Here is a 21,267-nt window from a genome sequence, read left to right as displayed (position 1 = left end):
CAATAGATTGTGATATGCCCCCTTTCAGGTTGTTTGTATTGGACCATTTCCTGGTTGACCTGGTTGAGTTATGTTACACACAAGCACTGGACAAACAAGTTACAGTAGCTAGTAATGCTGAGCAGTAAAACATGGGCAACTTTACAGCTCTATACGTTTTATATACACTATGCTTTACTTTTTGGTCAAACAAGACTTACGCTGTCCCTCATGGTATTATCCGAGGGCAGATGACACCACCATATTGTTAGCAGCTTCTTTCCTCTGTTCAACATTTTGTCCAACTTCTGGGTTAAGGCACATCACGGGAACTCTGGAGCAAGTGCATAGTCCCTAGGCGTTTCTGTGTCCGTTTGAGGTATACATTACTAACCGCATTATCTGGGTTTACTAGACCAACTTTGAGAAGGAACATATAGTATAACTTCAGTCGACTAACATGTTTTACATGTTTTACAAGTCCAGTGTCGGGTTAATACAATAACAGTAGTTGGACTAACACAACGTCATATAAATGTAGTGAATAAGATAAATTACTTTGGATAAGAGCGTCTGCCAAATGTTGTCAATTTAAATGCAAATATAAGCTGTTTGGAATGTAGTTATTGACCCGCAGTCTCTTCTTGAAGAATATAATTCCAGAGAAATGTAGAATCTATACCAAGACGTACTAAAGCTTTTGTTGTGGTTTATCCATACTAAAATTTCTGTTGTGTGTGGGGGTTTTTTTCACCATGAGTAACTGCAGGTTTTATATTTTAAACTTTCAGAATGAGTAGGAGGAATTGGTCAGAATTTCCTTGGGAGTAGGTGGGAGGAGAAAACAGTCCAACACACTGTAATTTGAGACAGATTGTAGGCATCTAGGCAAGTTTAAATAGTGATAAAGCAGACAAGACATAAAGCAGACATAAAGCAGTATATTTGTAGATTTGTAAATATATACATATTTTATTTTATATGCATAGATTATGTTTAATTAATAGGGTTAATTGCTTTTCTTTACTGGTGAGACAACATCCCATGATCTACCTCTTATTAAGCATTACAGAATTGATCTAAGGTTGCAGTGATCACCAACCTATAATTTCAAGCACACCTGATTGCAGAACCAAAAGTCCACTGGTTGTAGTCGGACCTAATCCAGCCTACCTGGGCAGAGTCAAACAAAAACAATTGGTGTGTTGTAGAGGGTTGGATCCTTTCCAAATCCACTCTAGACAATCCCACTGCAGACGACCCCTTAGCTGGCCTTGGTGTATTTAGTATGTGGGTGAAGTTTAATAGAATACATTTGAATTAGTGTGACTGCACAAGCAACTTTTCACATTTAATACTGCAATTAGCCACTATCTGCTATCCTAACCTTATTTACTGTAGCTTTAAAAAGTCCAGAGAAGGGCAGATGGAGTGCCGCTAGAGATCCTTGTAAATCTAATAACCTTAATAAACTTTACAGCCTTAATAAATCCAATTCCTTTCACTTGCTGTAGCATTTTAATTGCATCCTGTCACTCAGGGGCCAGAATCTTCCTCACTGGGTGGAGTCTGGGGAGGGTCTCTTAGTCTATGAGGTAACAATAGGTGGAAATTTGAGAAAAATAACTAACAGAATGGAATGTTTTACTGTGCTCACACAAACGGTTGACTACAAAGTTAACTTTTCCTAATAGGTGCCTTTAATAATATCCTGTTGTGTAAGACACGCTACCTAGACATCTTATTGTTCTGTAGTGACAAAGTTTTACATGTTTAAAAACATGTGCTCGTTAGTTATGCCCTTTCAGTAACGCTTAGTGGCGCGAAATAACTGATTTGTATCACTTCATTTGAAATCGACTCTGCAAATGGTTTTTGGCCGCAAAGTGTGTGTGTGTGTGTGTGTGCGCGCGCGCGCTTAAGAACAGACGGAAATATATTTTCTTACCCCCTGTACGACTTTTTGACAGGCTTTTGGCTGAAGATCTCTGCGAGCTTCCAAAATACACACACGTGCGCGCGCGCGCACACACACACACACACACACACAGTATGAGTAAAGAAGAAGTAGGATGCGCTCCGTGTATAAATGCCGGTCCGGGACTTTTATAGGCTACACGCACTTTTAGACGTGTTTAGTTCAAAAGAAAAGAATTTCAACACACTTTCGGCTGTGCGTTTGTGGAAGATTTGGATTTAGCCCGGGAATACACGCTCCGCGAGGCGCGAGACCGGCAGAAGCACTCATACAGTAAGTTTGTTGGACATGCACGCGCACACTCTTTTCCTCTCTCTCTCTCTCACACACACACACACACACACATTACCTTTGTCTCGCTTTCCCGATGAGTTCTGCATGAGTGGTTAATTGCAGTTTAAAAGCCACGTTAAACCAGTGCACATGATCGACCATATATAAAGTGTGAGCATGTTATTTACATGTATGAATTCATGTATATAGGAACATTAAATAAACTGGGAGAGGACTTTTTCTGTAAAAGTCTAATGTTATATGATAGACATGTTTATAATAACACATGTGGATAATCAGACCTTCAGGATTTTGCACCTCCAGCATCCAGGTTCGATTCCCGCCTAGGCTCTGTGTGCATGGAGTTTGCATGTTTTCCCCATGCTTGATGGGTTTCCTCGAGGTACTCCGGTTTCCTCCCACAGTTCAACGACATGCAGATTAGGATAATTGGTGTTTCCAAATTGCTCGAAGTTTGTGAGTTTGTATGCATGTTTATGTGCCCTGCGATTGATTGGCACCCCATCCAGGGTGTACCCTGCCTCATGGCTAAAGTCTCCTGGGATAGGCACCAGGCCCTCGGTGACCCTGGATACAGAATAAAGCGATATAGACAATAAGTGAGCAAGTTAGTGGTTTACTGCTAGTATAGTTGGTGCTGTGATCAGAGATCTGTGTGAAAACCACATAGTTGTCTACCCAGCAGGAACATTAAGGTTGGATGACATCATCACACATTTCGTTGCATCATTGTCTACACTGGGATTTTGAAAGTTAAAATAACATTGATAAAAGTTATTATGGCATTGAGATGACATTGAATAAATGACCCCAAAACAATGTTGCAAATACAACCTTAAAACAATATCCATGGCTATAATACTGTATACTATAACAAAAATCCAGTTGTAGAACAGGATGAATGTAAGAGCTTCCCGAACGCAATGAGTTTATCTTATGTCATTTGTACACAGATTGCTTGAGGCATTAATGTGACCATAAAGTGCATTACAGCAGCATAATCAGTGTTATAATCAGCAAAACACACATAAGCAAAGGCAAATGGGATATCGATTTGGGAGTGAAACAAATGTGCATTAAACAGCATGAGGGTGGAAAATAAGTGAATGATGTTGCTCATGATGTAGGCCTGTGCCACTCAAACATTCTACACTGCAATGTTCCTTATAGCTTTACTAACTACCCTACTGTAGTGTACTATGGTCTTGACACATCAGCCAAACTGCTCAATCTCTGGTTCTGCTAAATCTTAGACTTAAAGTGTTTTTCCCCCTCTTTCATCTTCTTGCCAAATGAATATTTTGGTACTGTAAATTGCAGATGTTTCATATTTTTTGACCAGGATGAGTGATTTTTCTGGCACACGTTGTTTTACAAAGCAAAATACTGTATGTGCTTTTACCCGTCTCTGCAGCATGTACCCTGGTGGACTGTTCGTAAATACTCAGCGCTCTCACTGCCAAGTCTAGAGTTTGATTCCCACTCTGGAGGTTGGGTTAGTTTGCCAAAAAGAAAGGAAGATACCAGCAGTGTGAACATTTCACAAAAGTATTTCTGTTGAGGTATAAAAAAAAAAAGATGCTCTTTTAAAAACTTTTTTTAAGTTATATTTGCAACACTGTGTTGGTGTCGTTTTATTCATTGTTATTCCAACATCATGTATTCAACTTTGATCCAACGTGATTTCGTCAAAATAAATCTTACTTTCAGCAACAACTTAATACCAATGATGTCCCAACATCCATAACATTTTGACATCCAAAAATTCCTGCTGGATAATGCTTTCATTGCACCCTAAAAAGTTTTATGTCACCCTCCCCTTTTTAAATAAATAATGAATGTTTATGACAATTGATTAAATGCAACGCCTTAAACTCGTAGTTCAAAAGTGGTCCAATTATGCTGGAAAAACACATTCACTCCCCTCAACTTTTTTCACACAGAAAACTTATAATGCTGAAATACCTCAAAAGAAATCACTGCAGTTGGCAGAAAGCTATATGAAGCCAAATACCCCCATTTTAAAAGCAAACCTGTTTCTGTCCACATTAGATCTAGGACAAGAACAGAGGCATACAGTACAGGTTCCAATTTGCCACTTTCTAAGTATCCTGAGTAGGTCTCATTCAAAACAAAAAACTGTAAATGTTCAAAATTAGACTGTTCCAATCAAAGCCAAGTCTCAGTCTGTGGTAAGATGTAAATTACTGTTCATCAACAAACTGACAGAACTTGAGCAAAGCCAGGAGAAATTGGCAAAAGCATCCAATTCCGAAAAAAAAGATTGTGAAAGACTGATGAAGACGTACAGTACTCCAGAAGATTTGCTTCTGAAGGTGGTTTAAATGTTGACCCAGGGGTTGCTACTTATTCAATCAAAAAATATATATATATTCTCTTTAAATCAATTAGTAAAAATCCTAATTAAATACATTTCAAATGTAGCCTGTAACATTACGAAATATGGAGAAGCTAAAATATGGAAAAGCTAATACTTTTACAGGGCACTGAAGTGGCTTTTAATTAGGAAATGCTCAACTTTATAGAAACATTTTATTGTTATTTACAAGCAAAACTGTCAGTCAAGACCAGTCAATTAGGCATACACTCATCAGCCATAATATTACCATGCAAAACATTACGCCTGGTGTTGTGTAGGTCCCCCTTGTGCCACCTGGGCAACTCTGACCCCAACAAGAGGCTATGGTGCACTGGGTGTTTCGGTACCATTCTGTCATGGCCAGCATTGACAGCACTTCCCACAGCAAAGATGAGCTTTGGGCACCCATGATCCTGTCACCATTATCCTGGTAAATAACTGATAATCAGAGTTAATGTTATGTGTTGTAAATATTGAAAAAGGAAAGGAACAAAAACAAAAAACTATTTAAATGAATCAAATGCATGAGGGGTCCTCTGGGTTCATATCACATGCATATTATATAGTAACCCAAGTTCTTTCTTGAATAGGGGACCTTTTCACCATTGCACCAACCATTACTATTGCAATGATCTATATCATTAATGTATAGGTTTTGGGATATAAATAATATGCTTTAAATTGGACTGTTTTGCATAAAGCCAAAGAGTTAATTCCTGGGACTCACAGCCAACACATTCATTTAGATAGGTGTATAAAATGCATTGGCTCTTTTTTATGTTCTAATACTCTTATACTGATCCCCTGAGGCATACATATGGCTGCTGTTATAGACAACCCCAAATCACCCACATGTACACACACTCTGCAAGAGGTAAGGTTCACACAGAGGGGTAAATCATAAAAGTCTTCAGACTCATAAATTTCACGAGGTTCACACACACACACAGGATGTGGCAAGGATAAGATGTGTATGGGTTATAATGTTTAGTTATAATCCTTTTTCTACTAATACGTGATAGCTTAATTAAGTACAACACGTAGCTATTTAGTCAATTGTAATAGATGGATTTAACGTGGTTCTGCTTCATTAGTTGTGCACAGGGCTGAGTGATGTATCTTTAGGCATAGCAATAATTATACAATTTATTTTTAAGGTTTTAAGGTCTGTGGAGTGTTTAAAAGCGCTCAAGAGATGTTCGAAAGGTTTATTCACTATTAACTAATATTTAATCTATATAGAGCAATGTTGATACACGACATAAAATGGACACATTAACATTGATTATTACAGTACCAATCAAAAGTTTGGACAATATTGGAGATTTTAAAACTATGATGTAACATGTATGGTATTAGGTATTTAACAACAGTCACTTGTTATTTTAAGTCAGCTGGAAGAGTTCTTGCAAGAACAGTATTTTCAAGTGTGTTTGCAAAACCCATTAAGTACCATGATGAAACTGGTTCCCATGAAGACCATCCCAGGACAGCCATACCAAAACTTACCTCTGCTGCAGAGGAGAAGTTCATTTCGAGTTACCAGCCTCAGAAATCATCCAGACTTGAGCTATTATGAAGCCTTTCCAGAATATAAGTAGCAGACACATCTCTACTGTATATCAACAGTTTAAAGGAGATTATTGCATATTTTGGATGACTTCAGGTTGTTTTATAATGAGAAAAGAAATAAACATCAAGAAAGACCATGGTATAAGAGAGTGTGTCCAAACGTTTGACTGGTAGTGTACCACCAAAGGCCTGCCTATCCAATCCAGTCCCACAGAAAAGCCAATAATGCACAATTTGCTGCAGATGTGAATGCAAGGCTGCTGACCGGGATTTCAAGCTCCCAAAATCCAAGTCTGATTGAGCATCCAATGGGATGCACCGGACCAAGTCTGATCCGTGGAGACCCCACTATGCAACCCATAGCACCCAAAGCATCCACTGGAAAGGCAGGACAATCCACAGAGGTCTTGTGAAGTCATGCCTCGAGGGGCCAGAGTTGCCTACACAATACTGAGCATAATGCTTTGTGTTGTAATCTTATGGCTAATTAGGGCAAATGAATATTTGTTAATGCTTTGTGTTGTAATCTTATGGCTAATTAGTGTAAATGAATATTTGTTAGGGGAAAAACTAAATAAAAAACTAGCACTAGCATTTAATGCACAAACATTTGCCAATTTTCATCCTTTATAACTATATCACTTCTGTGGCATTGTAAAACATCTCTCTCTCTCTCTCTTTCTCTCTCTCTCTCTCTCTCTCTCTTTCTTTCTCTCCCTGTGTCTTTCTCACACTCAGATAGCTGTGATATCTGGAAAAAGGACTCTTTCTGCCGGAGGCACCACAGATTCCACATTGATCAAGAGACAGAAAGAAAGGAAGAGAGTGTTTGCGAGAACGGCAACGCCTGTGTGTGTGAAAAAGGGGGAGAGATGTATGGCACAGTCATACTTTCTTCTTTTCTTTTCTCCCTCCATGCAAGTTGCACTATACAGTTGCACGGACATCATGGGTATCCAGCATTTTAATTATTATAATGTGCATGTGTTTATTCAGATGCCCTGGATAATAATAATAATAATAATAATAATAATAATCATTGCCCAAGTAATGATGATGATTAATAGTAGTAGTATTGTTGTTGCCTAAAAATGATTTAAACATACTTAATCATACTGCATTTTGTGGTGGCTTTAAGGAGAAAGTTTGGTGTGTTTCAGATTTGAAGAAGTTTTTCCTCCTGTTCATGTGTTTTTGCCTAATTAAACTGCTCTGTTTAGCATGCATGACGACAAAGATTACTTATACTAAAACAAAGTATATTTTGTAAAGAGTTATTTAGACTGGGCAGTCTTAATCCAAGTGGTGTAATAAACAGATGCTCAGGATCTCCCTCAACTCTTGGTTCCATTAAGGAGCTCCCTAATTCTGTGCATGATGCACATTTTCTTTATTACTTTGTTTACCTTGTGCGTACAATGACCGTTGCTAACTCTTGCCTCGGTTGTATTATTTGTGTGTTTTTGAGGTTGTTTTGCACTTTTTTTTATGATGATTTCTTTGGCCACCAGTTTTTGTATGGTATTTAATAAACCTTACACACAAATCTCAGCCGACACATTTGCAGACATCCTGCAAAATTTCATTTCAGAGAGATCCCCCTGGACACCAGTACCCGGTTATACAGTTGCTACTGAACAAATGTGGCTGTTAATTCACCTTTTGCAACTATTAAACCCACCATGGACAACAGAAGAATCGCCGCTGCAAACAGTGCAGTGAACAAATGCGCCATGTTTACTGCTATGAGGCAGGACTACACTTTACTATACAAGTGCATTTTGTATTTACACGTTTTTTTTCTCTCTTTATAACCCTGATTCTGATGCACTGCAGGACTGATGGAGAGACAGAGACAGTGTAAAGCCAACTGAGAAAAATAATAGGTTCAGTAGAAATTCTCGCTGATCTGTGCACATCAGGGATCTGTTATCAATATGCAGTAGGCTCTTGGAACTTCCGGGAGAACCGGGATGTCTGCATTTGTTAAGCTTTCCAGCATTCATGGCAGGCTTTGTCAGCTGTTCAGGCTAAGAGATAAGGTGTGATTCTGTAGAGTAGGAAAATCGTACTATCCTGTAGGATTACTACTATACTATAAATCAAAGACTATTAATAGACTATATAACTATTAGTGCTGTGAAATGAAATGCAACTTTCCTATTCATTCATTAATCCTAAGTAGATTTTAGTTTAGTTTATTGAAAGGTATGTGAGACCATGCAGACCAGGCACAGCAAGAATATGTTGAAGAAATACAAAAACAAGGGTGTGTTTGGGAAACACTCAAGACTGGCCTAGTACGTCTGTTATGGCACACTGTAAACCTTAACAGGCATGCTTAGATTTAGATTTCTTTGTGATTGTATATTTACCCTTATAAATATTGCCCTTGAGTGGTGAAAGAATAACGAGCTTGCCCTGTTATCCGGAGAATGCTAGTTCAAACCCCAGAGGGTGCTGTAGCCATCAGCAGCCAGGGAGCCAAGAGAGTGCTGATTGGCTGATTTCTCCTGCGGAAAGGGATCGGTGACATTCTAGCACTCTGGCATCAGTCTTGGCATGTGGCAGGAGCTGGATAGTGCCACATGCCACATAGGGGGGGGGGGGGGGGGGGGGGGTTCTTCCAGTCCATCCATGGCACTTGAATTCTTCTAGTCCATGGCACATCAGGTCTTCATGGACCTTGCTTTGTGCACAGGTGGAATGTCATGCTGGAACAGATTTGGGCCCTAAAATGGTTCCAACTTTGCTTTAGAGAAGGTCTACGTATGGGTGTAGTGTGGTGGCCTATCCACAAACTTTTGACTATATGGTGCATATTAAACGCAAACAGTTGTATTTTCTTAATAAAACTCTTGTATTAGAATAATAGCTTTCACTGCTTTGCAGCGTGTCCTCAGATGATAAACTTTCACCTCATTAGAAAAAAAAAATCATATACAGTAACACCCTAAATATTATGGTTTATCGTAACACTAATGGGTGGTATGATCACAAGGTTACATGTTGTTGTTTTTTGTCTTGTTTCTGCAGGAGGAGAGTATGTTCTGGGAAAGCCAACAAAGTGGTATCCAGTACAGAATCCTTCCTACAGCCTGTACACAAACCCTACCTCACCACATGTCCCAACCAACGCATCTGTAGCACATATAAGTAGGAAGAAAAACAAACACTGGAATCGATCAGTCTCTGTTTGTTAGTTTGTGTGTACGAGTATGTGCATGTTGTAGAGCATGTGCATGTTGTATGTGTATGTATGAGATTAAATAGCTTCCCTGTTCTGCAGAAAATAGATTATGGTAGTTAAAGCAACCCTAAAAGTGTATCTGGTTTATATTTTCCAGGACCGTGTATAAAGTCTCTTATAGACAGGTGAGCCGGCTAGAACATAGCTCCCACATCTACTCAGAATGCTGTCCAGGTTGGCGGCGTGTTCACTCACTCAACTGTAATCATGGTAAAACACCGCAAAACATTATATTGCCTTGTTCACACTGAATTCAATCAGCCATAACATTAAAACCACTTAGAAGTGAACAGAATAACAGTGATTATCTTATTACATTGGCATCTGTCAGGGGCTGCGATTGGATGTATTAGATGAGGACCTGAGCATCTTTCAAGAGCCGCTCAAGTGTAGAAGATTAGCCCTTCTGGTCTGATCTCACAGAAAGACACTATAGCAAATATTGATTAAAAAACTTAATGCTGGTCCCTACAGAAAATGAATGGGGCTACGTAGTCCATGTTGGCCGGTGACCACCAGCAAATGGGGATATGAGCATTAGAACTTTACCTCAGTGCAATGGAAGAAGGTGGCCTGGTCTAATATATCACATTTATTTTTACATAATGTGCATGGCTGCATGAGTGTGTGTCATTTACCTTGAGAAGAAGGTAAGTCAGATGGGGCAGTGTGGTGCTCTGAGCAGTAATCTGCTGGGAAACAATTGTTCTTGGCTTTCATGTGGATGTTATTTTGACACGTCCCACTTCCCTAAACATTGTTACAGACCACGTACACCGCGTTATGGCAATAATATTCTCTAATCATAATAGCTGCATTCAGCAGGATGTGCCCTGCTGCACTGCGAAAGTGTTCAGGGTGTTGACTCGGCTTCCAAATTCCCCAGATCTCAATCTAATTGAGCATCTGTGGGATGTGCTGGAAAATCAAGTCTGATATGTGGAAACTCCACCTTGCATTAGACAGGACTTAAAGGATCTGCTACTAAGATCTTGGTGCCAGATACCACATCACACCTTCAAAGGCCTTGTGTTTTGTGTCCATGTCTGGAAAAACCATATGTTGTTTCACCAGCCCAGGGGACCCACACGATATTAGTCAGGTTGTTTTATTGTTGTGGCTGATCAGTGTATACAGATTGATTTATATCATAAACATGCACTGGCATTTCTGTTATTTTTCCCAGTAAAATGGCACTCCCAAATGAGGGAAATTTCTATATTATGTGCATGTTGTGTATGCTACCTGAGCCAGAGTGCTCTACCAGTATTTTGTGGTGGTGTGTGCAGCAAATCATTTAAATATATTTTTAATAATTAAAATATTTTGGAATGTTTGGACACGATTTATCACATTAATTCTTGCATTTTTCAGTAACCTTGTTTTTTTTCCCTATCAACACTTCAGTGCGAAAAGGTATATAGGTATATTTATACACTTTAACATACAGTATGTTTGTGCCCAAGACTGATACACACACCTGATTCACAATAATGCATGAGCTTTTTGTCACACCATGTCAGACAATGTAAAGCAGCAAATATAACTCATAAAATATGTGTGTGTGTGTGTGTGTGTTTGTATGTTCCCACAGCATTATGTGTGCAGCCATGTCTTAATGGTGGATCCTGCACAAGGCCAGATCACTGTGCCTGTCCCATTGGCTGGACAGGAAGCTACTGCCAGATAGGTGCTTAAATTTGCACATCAACACACATTATATTATATTATATTATATTATATTATATTATATTATATTATAAGGCTCAAATTTAAATTTATTCTAGAATCAAATTCTAGAATGAATAAGAGATAGAAATAAAGATATAATTCAGCTTACATTTACAATTTGCCGATAGCTAAATATGAAATGATGCGAAGAACTTTCCTCTTTCAGGGCATACAAGACACTGTGATCATAAATAAATTCCTTGTGGGCTATAAGGTCAATGTTGTATAATAGGAAGTCCATTTTAGTTAACATGAAGTTCACTTTGTTGAGGTTACCAAAACTCATCGGCTCAAGTCCCATTTGCAACAGTTACAATCCAAAGCCATCTTTATGATTTCTAAATTCTTAGTAGTCATGAACAAACCATATGGGGCCATATCAGCAGCAGTAAATGGCTTTCAAGAGATGAGAACTCTAACCAGAATGAGGGCATCAGGGTGAATCAGGCAGGTCAGGAGGTCAGAATGAATCAGGATCACTGGTAAGTCAGGAATGCCCTTTGCAGCTCGACAGAAAGAGAGGGACTGAGAGAATAACATATAGATACAGTAGGTATGCATAGTGTCAGAAGAGCAATTAGGTGTGAATAAATGAATAGGTTATATGCAGAGTGCAAGCAGGGACGGGGTGGCGTTCTAACAAAAATGGAGCGCCAGAAGGAGACACCCAAATCATGCTGTCCAGGGCACAAAACATTAAACAGCCAGCCCCTCCAATGTCAAAAAACCTGTCTGAAAGCTTGAGAGTGAATTCAAACATCCAAAAATATATTATCCCAGTCTGCTACTTTACAAAATATTCAAAACAATCTTGACTAAAGAAATACAGCGTCCAAATCCCCAACAATTATTGGATTGCTATTCCATAACTGTGGTGTTTCCTTTTTTTTTAAGAAAGAGCTTTCAGCTTTTTTTCATTTTTCTGAAGCTGCTTTAAGACAATGACCACTATTAAAAGCGGTATATAAATAAAATTGAATTGAATAAGATACATGTGATGTGATCCCATAATGGAATATCCATAATATTTAGAGTTGTTTTTACCATATATTTAATCGTTATTACCTGGGTGCAATTTTTCTTTCTATAGTTTATTATTTTTTTTAAAGAAAAAATGTTATTTAGAATATAACAGAACCTTGAGTTTAATCACTCAGTTACCTAATCAAGTTCTGTGGGGTCAAATGTTGTAGTTAATAACTCTGGGAAAATATTGATTTACATCAAATTGTAACACATACAGTATACCGCTGAAACATCTTGATAATTGTTATTCTCACTTGATAACTAATGCATAATACTTATTAAATACTAAATACTTAATACTTATCGTAAAGAATCAACGAGAATCTTGTTAGGAATGCATTTCAACAGAAGTGCTTCTATATCATTTTTTCATGAAATATTGTGTTAGTATACAGTATGTTAGAGCGACACACATGTACACAAAGCTAGAGCTTATGAGTCATATTCAAGTGTACAGTATAAAATCCTTTAAAAGACTTTGTGACAAACAATTGGATTTTGACTAAAATGATGGACTTTTTGTAATTTTCTCTCTCTCTCTCTCTCTCTCTCTCTCTGTGCCAGATGTGAATGAGTGTAAGGGGGGACATGGTTGCAGTCACCAGTGTGTGAACTCTGCAGGAAGTTATCAGTGTGTGTGCGCTGATGGATTCCGTCTGGCTGAAGACAGACGATCTTGTCTAAGCCTTTGTGCTCTTCCTCTTCCTCCTCATACAACTGTAGCCAGCCAGCCTGAAGTAGACAATCACCTATCCACAAATAACAGTAGAGGTGAGAAATTTATTGCACTCAATTCAAGGAATGACAGCACTGACCGCGGTAAAAAAAAGTGAAAATAAAACCAAATCAACCCTGAGGTCTGGAGCGCACTTTCAAGCCCAGTTCACACTTTACAGTTTTATCCCAGTTTTCCTGTTGCCTAGTTTTACCATATTAGCCCCCAGTGATATATTGTGTGTTGACTGCTCATGTAGGTCCAGTAGTTTAGCATTGTGATGAATTTCACTGTTTGTGAGCTGTTCCTGAGACAAAGACATTTGTCTTTGTCTATTTGTGTTGGACGGTGAAGGCAAATTGTAATGCTTAAATGTATGTTAGCAACGGCAAAACCACAAACATGATTGGATTCCTGCCTGTGCACAGTATGAATATCACTATATTTATTTTGTACTGTACCTTCAATTATTCTTGAATAATAGACAATTCTCACACCAAGCAATCCCCAAACAATCCTTTCTACACATTTTTTATTTTGTCTTGTTTCCAGAAACAACAATGACAAAACCATATGGTAGATAACACTCCTGTTCATTTTCAAGATTGAGCTAGATTTTGCAAATAGCCATGCTTCAGCTGGCATCTCTCCAATGATTATTTGTATAGTTTGCACATCATAATGTCCACCAAACAACTCATCACAAGTGATCAAGGTTTGCCAGATGTGCATACTAAAGGCATCAATCGCAAAATCAATCCAGCTGCAGAAACTGAAACAAATATTTTGTGTATTTTGGAATATGGGCAGTATTTTTTTTTATGTGAGCCATTAAACTGACCCCTGAGATCCACTCTGTGCCTAGGAACATAAGAACAACATTTCACTCCACTGTAAACAAGCTATATAGAGGATCAACAGTATACTGTAAAACCCAAAAAGGAAGCGTTCTGGATTTCTGGACTGCAGAAAGCTACAAAATGCTGGATATGTTAAAATCTTTAAGGCTAGTTATTTATTTTAATTTACATTATTAGTATTAATTAATTTTCCACACATGTAGGATGACGGGGAGTCTGTAGCCTTTCCAGGGGGAGCTTAGGGCACAATGCAGAATGCACAATGGATGGTGTTCTAACCCATCACAGAGTACAGGTGCTCACACAGAATCACCTATTTTGAAACACCAATCAGCCTACATGTCTTTGGACTGTGTGTGTGGGGGGGTCAAGCTGAGCTCACACACAGAAGATGAGATCCAAACCCCCAAGCCACTGTGAACTTTTATTTACATTATTATACAATGTTTAAACTAAAAGCCTTATGATGTCACCATCTCACAACCATCCAGGATTATTTAGAGGTTTAACATGTTCAACAATTAATTAAAGTCAGCACGCAGTTTAGAATCTGCTGCCATTAGGACAAATCTGGAATCGTGGCCCAGTGCCTTCACAGGAGATTTACTTAAATAGCTCATACACACTTATACATGTTAAAACCGGTACACATTTAGATCTCATTAAGCTGAACAATTTCCACTATGCATGTCAAGGGCACACGCAATGCAGTTTGATATATTTCTCCTACTGAACTTATACAATCACCACCAAACCCGGCTCATACTGTAAGATCTAAAACACTGCAGATGCACAATTGCGAAGGGATTTTTGATATCTCAAATGGTTGCCTTAAACTTGTGCTGAAAAGTGGCTTATGATTTCCTGAGTAACATCATATTTAGTGACATGGTATTAAATCTGCCATCTCTGGGGTAGTAGATAGATGGAATGATGGATGGATGGAATGATGGATGGATGGATGGATGGAATCAATGACTTAAAAAGACAAACTACCAGAGAATAAAATGTCTTTTTATTTATCATATGAAATTCCATTCTCCCTTATTTTTCTATTTTAATACTCAGTTTTGAGCTATTCCCTACTCTTTCTTCAAGGTCATTTATTCGTATATTTCTCCCCCTTTGTTTCCCCCTCCCTCTCTATATTTCTCTGTGTGTGTCTTTCTCCTTCCTTTTACACATGCTTAGCCTCACTTTCTTGTGTAACTCCAATAATACACACATCTGGTACAGATTCTCAAGATATGATTATGATATATGTGTATGCAAGAAGCCAAGTCAAATCTATCTTGGGCATGTAAGTCGTGCATGTGTGTAGTATGTAATTGGCTGCCCCTCATTCAGGCCCTGATCAGGACCCAAGCAGTGGAGAACCAGGTTGTTTTTCGATTGGTTTGGAGTCGTGCCAGTCAAATATGTGCTACTTGGATTACAGTTTCCTCTTGTAACTTAGTGATTTGTATAACACTTTGTGTGCGCGCGTGTGTGCGCGTGTGTGTAACAGCCTTTAGAAATTTGGAAAGCACTTGTAACATTCCTGGGTTGGGGTCGTCTGTATAAGAGTAGAATTTTCTGGCTTACAATGAAAGCCAGTGCAGATTTGGGATTTGGTAATGTTAGCATGAATGATTTTAAATGGAAAGCAGAGGAAATAATAACAAAGAAAACATAAGATAGATAAAAAGGGTTATCCATGGTCCAATAGCTGTTTTCGCTCTGTAGCAAAAATGCAAAAAGTGTCCTTTTCTATTTGCTTATAATATATAAATATGATATATTAAAATCATTCAGCCATAGCATTAAAACCATCTGCTTAGTATTGTACCTAGTACTGTATCTGTATACTGCCTAGTACACATACCATGTATGTGTATTGTGCTTAAACCATTTCTGAGCCACGTTTGCAGTATGGTAGGGTGCATTATCTCGCAACAATATTTAAATAGGTGGTACATGTCAAAGTAACAACCACATGAATGCAGGAACCCAAGGTTTCCCAAAAGAACTTTGCTCAGAGCATTGAGTTGCCTTTGCTGGCTTGCCTTCCTCCCATAGTGCAACTTGATGCCATTTTTCCCGAGGCAAGCGACCCACACAGGCCTACCCTTTCATGTGATGTAAAACAAAAATAATGCTCACATTCCCCATTGCAGCTACTTTTGGAAGTGGACAGAGATGGCCATCTAGCCATCATATTAGTACCGTATATTCACATACAGTCATATTGTAGTGATATAATAACTGTTATTCATTCTTACTTAGTTTTTTTTTTTTATGTGGTTTTAATGTTATGGCTGACGGTTTACTTTTACAGCATATACTGTATATGCAGTGCAAAAAATGTAAAGGACACTTTACTCTTGTTAGGACACCCCCCATTCATCAACTCCTACAGTTCCACCTGGGAGGGTATAGCATGTGAAGGCAAGTGACGCTGTGACTGATGTGAGTATAGGGATGTCTTACTTCCCCCTGAGAAAGCATGGCCAGCCTGCTCTCTCCAGGCCCTTGGCTCCAGGTGGCTGTAGCACCACCAGGGAAACGAACTTTTCCAGATGATAGGGCGCACATGTTTCCGTTGTGGCACTTGGGAGCACAGGAAGTGATTGTGAGTTGTGCAGACTGTAGGGCCATTTATTCATTTAATAGTGGTTATTCCTCATTCATGTACAATTTATTCAAAAAATCATATCCATAAAAATAGAACATTAATTCAAATTAACCGTATTAGTTGAGAAAATCATTCAGCACTTCTTGCTTGACATTTGAATGTGGAGCTGAATTATAACCAGTAAAAGTGTTTTGGAATTTGTTGTAACCACCATTTCACCTTGAAATCACCATGTGCAGCATTTTATGATTTTGTGCCCAGATTACTACTTTGGCACATGAAATAAAGATGTAAAAGAATAGTTACAGTATATTCATTACATATGTTCCATGCTTTCTTGTATAGAATGTGCTGTAACAAATTATGTTTTATAGATTAATTGTATTGGTAAATCAGTTATATGCTGTGATCACGTGTTTAACATAACTAGCATGACCACAATCTTTTCTCCATTCTGGTCATGACAATCTGCCTTCATTTATTTAAGATATATTAAACTAACATCTATGTTTAAGATATATGGATGGATGGATGGATGGATGGATAGATGGATATTAAACATACTAATAAATGTTTGTGATGAATGTTTTTTAGGTTGGTGGTAGTGACTCAGGAATGTGTATGCATGTGTTTATGTGTGTGTTTAAAGGTGGAGAGGAAGGGCTGGTGGCTAATGTTACAGAAGAGGTCCAGAGACTCAGGAATAGAGTACAGCTGCTGGAGCAGGTAATACACTCATCTGAATACACTTTATACAGTGTGTACTATTTATTTTGCTATAGTTGATTAATTAATACAGATTAATAAAAAAAAAAATAGAATCAGATTATTTGGAATAGACAAGCCACATTCCAGTGACTTGACAAACACATGCTTCACATCCCCGCCACAGGATCTGAAGCAAATAGTTTCTTGTTAGCCATATTCAAATATTCCCACGGTCCAAAAGCTAGGAAGACTCTTAATTTGATGAGATCAAACGTCATCCCCCAAAGTTTGTAAATTTTAGTCAAATTATAGTAAGTTGAAAATAATTTGTGTCTTTCCTTGTAGAAATTGGAGATGGTTCTCGCACCATTTTCCACACTCTTTCCTCCAGAGGAGGACATGACCAACACAAATGGTTTCCTGTTAGACAGGACGGATTTCCTGTCAGACCAGACCAACTTCCTGTCACACTCACTGCGACAGCTGGACAGAATAGACTCTCTCAGTGAGCAGGTCAGCTTCCTGGAGGAGCGTCTTGGATCATGTAAGTGTGCATTATGGGAATAATGACAGCCATAGTGATGCGTTGTCGCAGTCAGTGCTGTAAGTGGGAACTTTCCCCTTTTGATTCTGTTTTAATATAAAGTGTGTGGGCTTTCCTTCCCCAAAGCTCTCTGGTCCTTCCTGATTCCATGCTTCTGTGTAAAATTCTCATCATTTGGACAGAGCTTGCTGCTGAGGATGGCTCCATGTGGACTGCCTATAAAATATATGCGATTACTATGCATAATATCACTTAGAAACTTGGAAGATGCCTTTGGACTGCAGTTGATCTGAACAGTTTAGCTACGATGGTAGTCTACATCAGTGAAGAATTGATAACGTCAACAAAACAGACTTCTTCCTTAAAGCTATAATGAACCTCCTGGTTGCAGAGTTGTGCTTTTTGCCCATATAGCACACAGTATTCGAAGGAAATATTTCATAATCGCATTATAATCTGTATCACTTAAATGAGGATGGGTTTCCGTTTGACTCTGGTTTCTCTTCAGCTTTCTTCCTCATATTTTCTCAGGAAGGTTTTCCTTTCTACTATCATGTCTTTCTGTCACCTTCAGCCAGTCTGGCCATTCTCCTTTGACCTCTTTATCGCCAAGGCATTTCCGGCCACTGAACTCCCACTCACTAATGTTTTTTTCTTTATTCAACCATTCTGAGGAACCTCTAGAGACCTGTGTGTGTGTGAAAATTCCATGAGGTTAGCAGTTATAAAAATATTCAATACCAGCCCGTCTGGAAGCAACAATTGTGTCCTGCTTACAAATCCCAGAAATCACATATTTTCTTCATTTTGATGGTTATTGTAAACATTACTCAATTCCTCTAGCCTGCATCTGGATGATTCTGACAGGTGTTTCTAATAAAGTGTGCGGTGAATGTATATAAGAAAAAAACATCTGCGAGAAAATGACATTCTGGTTGTTCCAAGTTAGGAAATTCTATGGTGTAACTTGAACTTGGAGGAAACATCATGAAGCTCTACAACCTTTATTGACAATGATATGACGATCTGTTGGCTGAGAATATAACTTTATGTAACTTACCAAGGAAATTTACTTTTCATGTTGGTCAACCCTCACCAATGTAATGTACGTGAAGAATGCAACCTTTACGAGAAAAAAGGTGGCCGCAAAAGCTGACTTTGCATCTCCAAATATGTTAATTTGCATCTGATGTTAATGTACATCACTGTCTGTACATTGTAAAACAATGTGTAATAACCAGTACACCTAAGCACTCATGCATTCTCATAAATTGGACTTCGTAGCCCATATGTAGTCGAGTTCTTTCTTTCTTTATGTAAAAACATGTAGGACACAGCATTATTAACAGTTACTGTACAACAACAGTGTATATTTTATCTTTCATTAATGCTGAAATAAGGAAAAATGTTTAATGTTCCTTTTAACTTGTGAGATTTATGGTCTGCACCTTTGTGTGCATGGAGTTTGCATTTTCTCCCCGTGCTTGGTGGGTTTCCTCTGGGTACTTTGGTTTCCTCCCACAGTCCAAAGACATGCCCTGCGATGGATTGGCACCTTTTCCAGGGTTTACCCCGCCTCATGCCCCAAGTCTCCTAGGATAGGCTTGGGCCCGGCGTGACCCTGTACACAGGATAAAGCGGTATAGACAATGAGTGAGTGTAATACTGCTCCACCTGGCAGAAATACGTATATAGCATTGCATCCATCTTCCTTACAATGCAGATGGAGGTTAATGAGACACAGTGAATTTGACCCTATCATGCACGTTCTGAGCATGGGTCAGGCAGGAACCAGTCAGAGATCGACCTGTGTCCTGTGATGTACCAGCAAGCAATTTAAAATGACTGCATCTGTACTTTATGTTGTCACATTGGTATATTGTTCCTTCATCCTGAATGTCGCTGTATCTGTGTGTGCATTCTTTTTCACACTGAATGACCACTTTCTCACTTTTTTTTCCAGGCTCGTGCCAAGAAAATTAGATGATCAACAGATTGTGCAACAAAGCATACCTGCAACACACAACTAAACACACCCTACCTTTAACTTCGGGAGAAAGAACGCTTAACCAGCCCTGGAATCTGCACTAGTGTGGGCATGTTACAAACTTGTAATGTTTAACACTGACTCACCAGACCATCTTTAAATATACTCTGTGACCCAAGTACTGTATATAAGTAGTAAGTATGGACACCTGACCTTTACATTGATATAAGTGTGCTGAAAATCCCATTCCAAAAACATGGACATTAGTATTGAGTGCCCCTTTACAGCTATATCAGGGGTAGGGGTAGCTCAGTGGTTAAGGCATTGGACTACGGTTCGGAAGATCCCAGGTTCGAACCCCACAACCACCAAGTTGCCACTGTTGGGCCCTTGAGCGAGGCCCTTAACCCTCAACTGCTCAGATGTGTAATGAGATAAAAATGTAAGTCGCTCTGGATAAGAGCGTCTGACAAATGCCCAAATGTAAATGTAAATGTATATCAGCCTCGATGTTTGTGAGAAGGTTTTGTACAAGATGTTGGCATGTGGCTGTGGGAATTTGTGCCCATTCGGTCAAAAGAGCATTTGTAATGTTGTTGCACTGATGTTGGATGAAGAAGCTTGGCTTGGAAGCAGCGTTCCCTAAAGGATGCATCCCAAAGATATATCCTAAAATTGGGTTGGGGTCAGGGCTCTGCGTGGGCCACTGGAATTCCGGCCATGTCTTTATGGACCATGTTTATGCACGGGGGCACAGGAATGCTGAAACAGGAAATATATTGCCAGGTAGTGAGGAAGAATGAATTAGAACGGATTTAAACCGCTACAGAGTCCACTGGCTGTACTGTGTGTTATAGCCACTCTATCTATCTAGTTTTTGGTGTTGTACATATAAGGCTTGTTTGCTGTTGCTCAGCCATGGAAATAAAATTTAATGAAGCTATTGTGTGTTGTGATGTGCCTTCTAGAGGCATTTTCGAGCTCAATACTGAGTAAAGCAACAAAGAATCTTTACATACTATATTTACATTTGGCAGACGCTCTTAACCAGAGCGACTTACATTTTTATCTCATTAGACATCTGAGCAGTTGAGGGTTAAGGGCCTTGGTTGTGGGGTTTAAACCTGGGATCTTTCGAACCGTAGTCCAATGCCTTAACCACTGAGCTACCCCTGACCCCCAACTATATGCTTCATATAAACAGCCATTTACCTTTTTAATATGATTTTAAAAATTAAAAAACATAAAAGTAGTGTTACGTCTGCGCCTTCCAAAGCACTGACATTGAAGAGTCTTCCCATGTTAAATACAATCTCCTCACAGAAAGTCTGAGCATAAATATATATATATATATAAAAGAGTTTTTCTTTGTTAAATAATGCATCATCAATTACTGTTAATCCTGATTTATACAGGGCATCAGCACATCTGCGTTTAACAATTCTGTGCTTAATCTTTACAGCCAGCACTATTATCAGAGAATGAATTATTAATCAACACCCTAACAAATGGGAATCCAACAGTGTGGTTCAATAAATGATGCATATGTTCTACGAGCAACTATATTAATGCCACTATGAGCCAAGTATTTTGTGCAAAGTTAAAATACTCAGGATTTACCATGTGTAC

The 21,267-nt window shown here is 38.8% G+C and overlaps 1 protein-coding gene across 2 annotated transcripts; it reads left to right on the top strand.

Moving 5' to 3' along the window:
- The first annotated feature begins 2,021 nt into the window (after positions 1–2,021).
- Positions 2,022–19,928, top strand: egfl7 (EGF-like-domain, multiple 7). Of its 2 annotated transcripts, none has more exons than XM_053477963.1 (9): positions 2,022–2,230; positions 6,942–7,077; positions 9,240–9,359; positions 9,551–9,663; positions 11,048–11,143; positions 12,775–12,981; positions 17,049–17,125; positions 17,453–17,651; positions 19,615–19,928. In XM_053477963.1, coding segments are annotated over exons 2-9 (834 nt in total). In that variant the 5' UTR covers positions 2,022–2,230; positions 6,942–7,075; the 3' UTR covers positions 19,635–19,928. The 2 variants fall into 2 exon arrangements, with proteins under 2 accessions (XP_053333938.1, XP_053333937.1); XM_053477962.1 differs by having other exon boundaries at positions 6,942–7,155.
- The last annotated feature ends 1,339 nt before the right edge of the window (positions 19,929–21,267 follow it).

This window comes from Clarias gariepinus, chromosome 19 (genome assembly GCF_024256425.1).
Source record: "Clarias gariepinus isolate MV-2021 ecotype Netherlands chromosome 19, CGAR_prim_01v2, whole genome shotgun sequence".
Lineage (NCBI taxonomy): Eukaryota > Metazoa > Chordata > Actinopteri > Siluriformes > Clariidae > Clarias > Clarias gariepinus.
Note: the sequence above shows the minus strand (reverse complement) of the source record. Positions and strands in the feature narration are given on the sequence as shown.

Excerpts from the sequence above, each read along its gene's own strand:
- egfl7 (XM_053477962.1), top strand. The coding sequence starts at position 7,076 with ATGTATGGCACAGTCATACTTTCTTCTTTTCTTTTCTCCCTCCATGCA. Across the intron at positions 9,360-9,550 it reads CGCATCTGTAGCACATATAA|GACCGTGTATAAAGTCTCTT; the intron begins GTAGGAAGAAAA and ends TATATTTTCCAG. Across the intron at positions 9,664-11,047 it reads CTCACTCAACTGTAATCATG|CATTATGTGTGCAGCCATGT; the intron begins GTAAAACACCGC and ends ATGTTCCCACAG.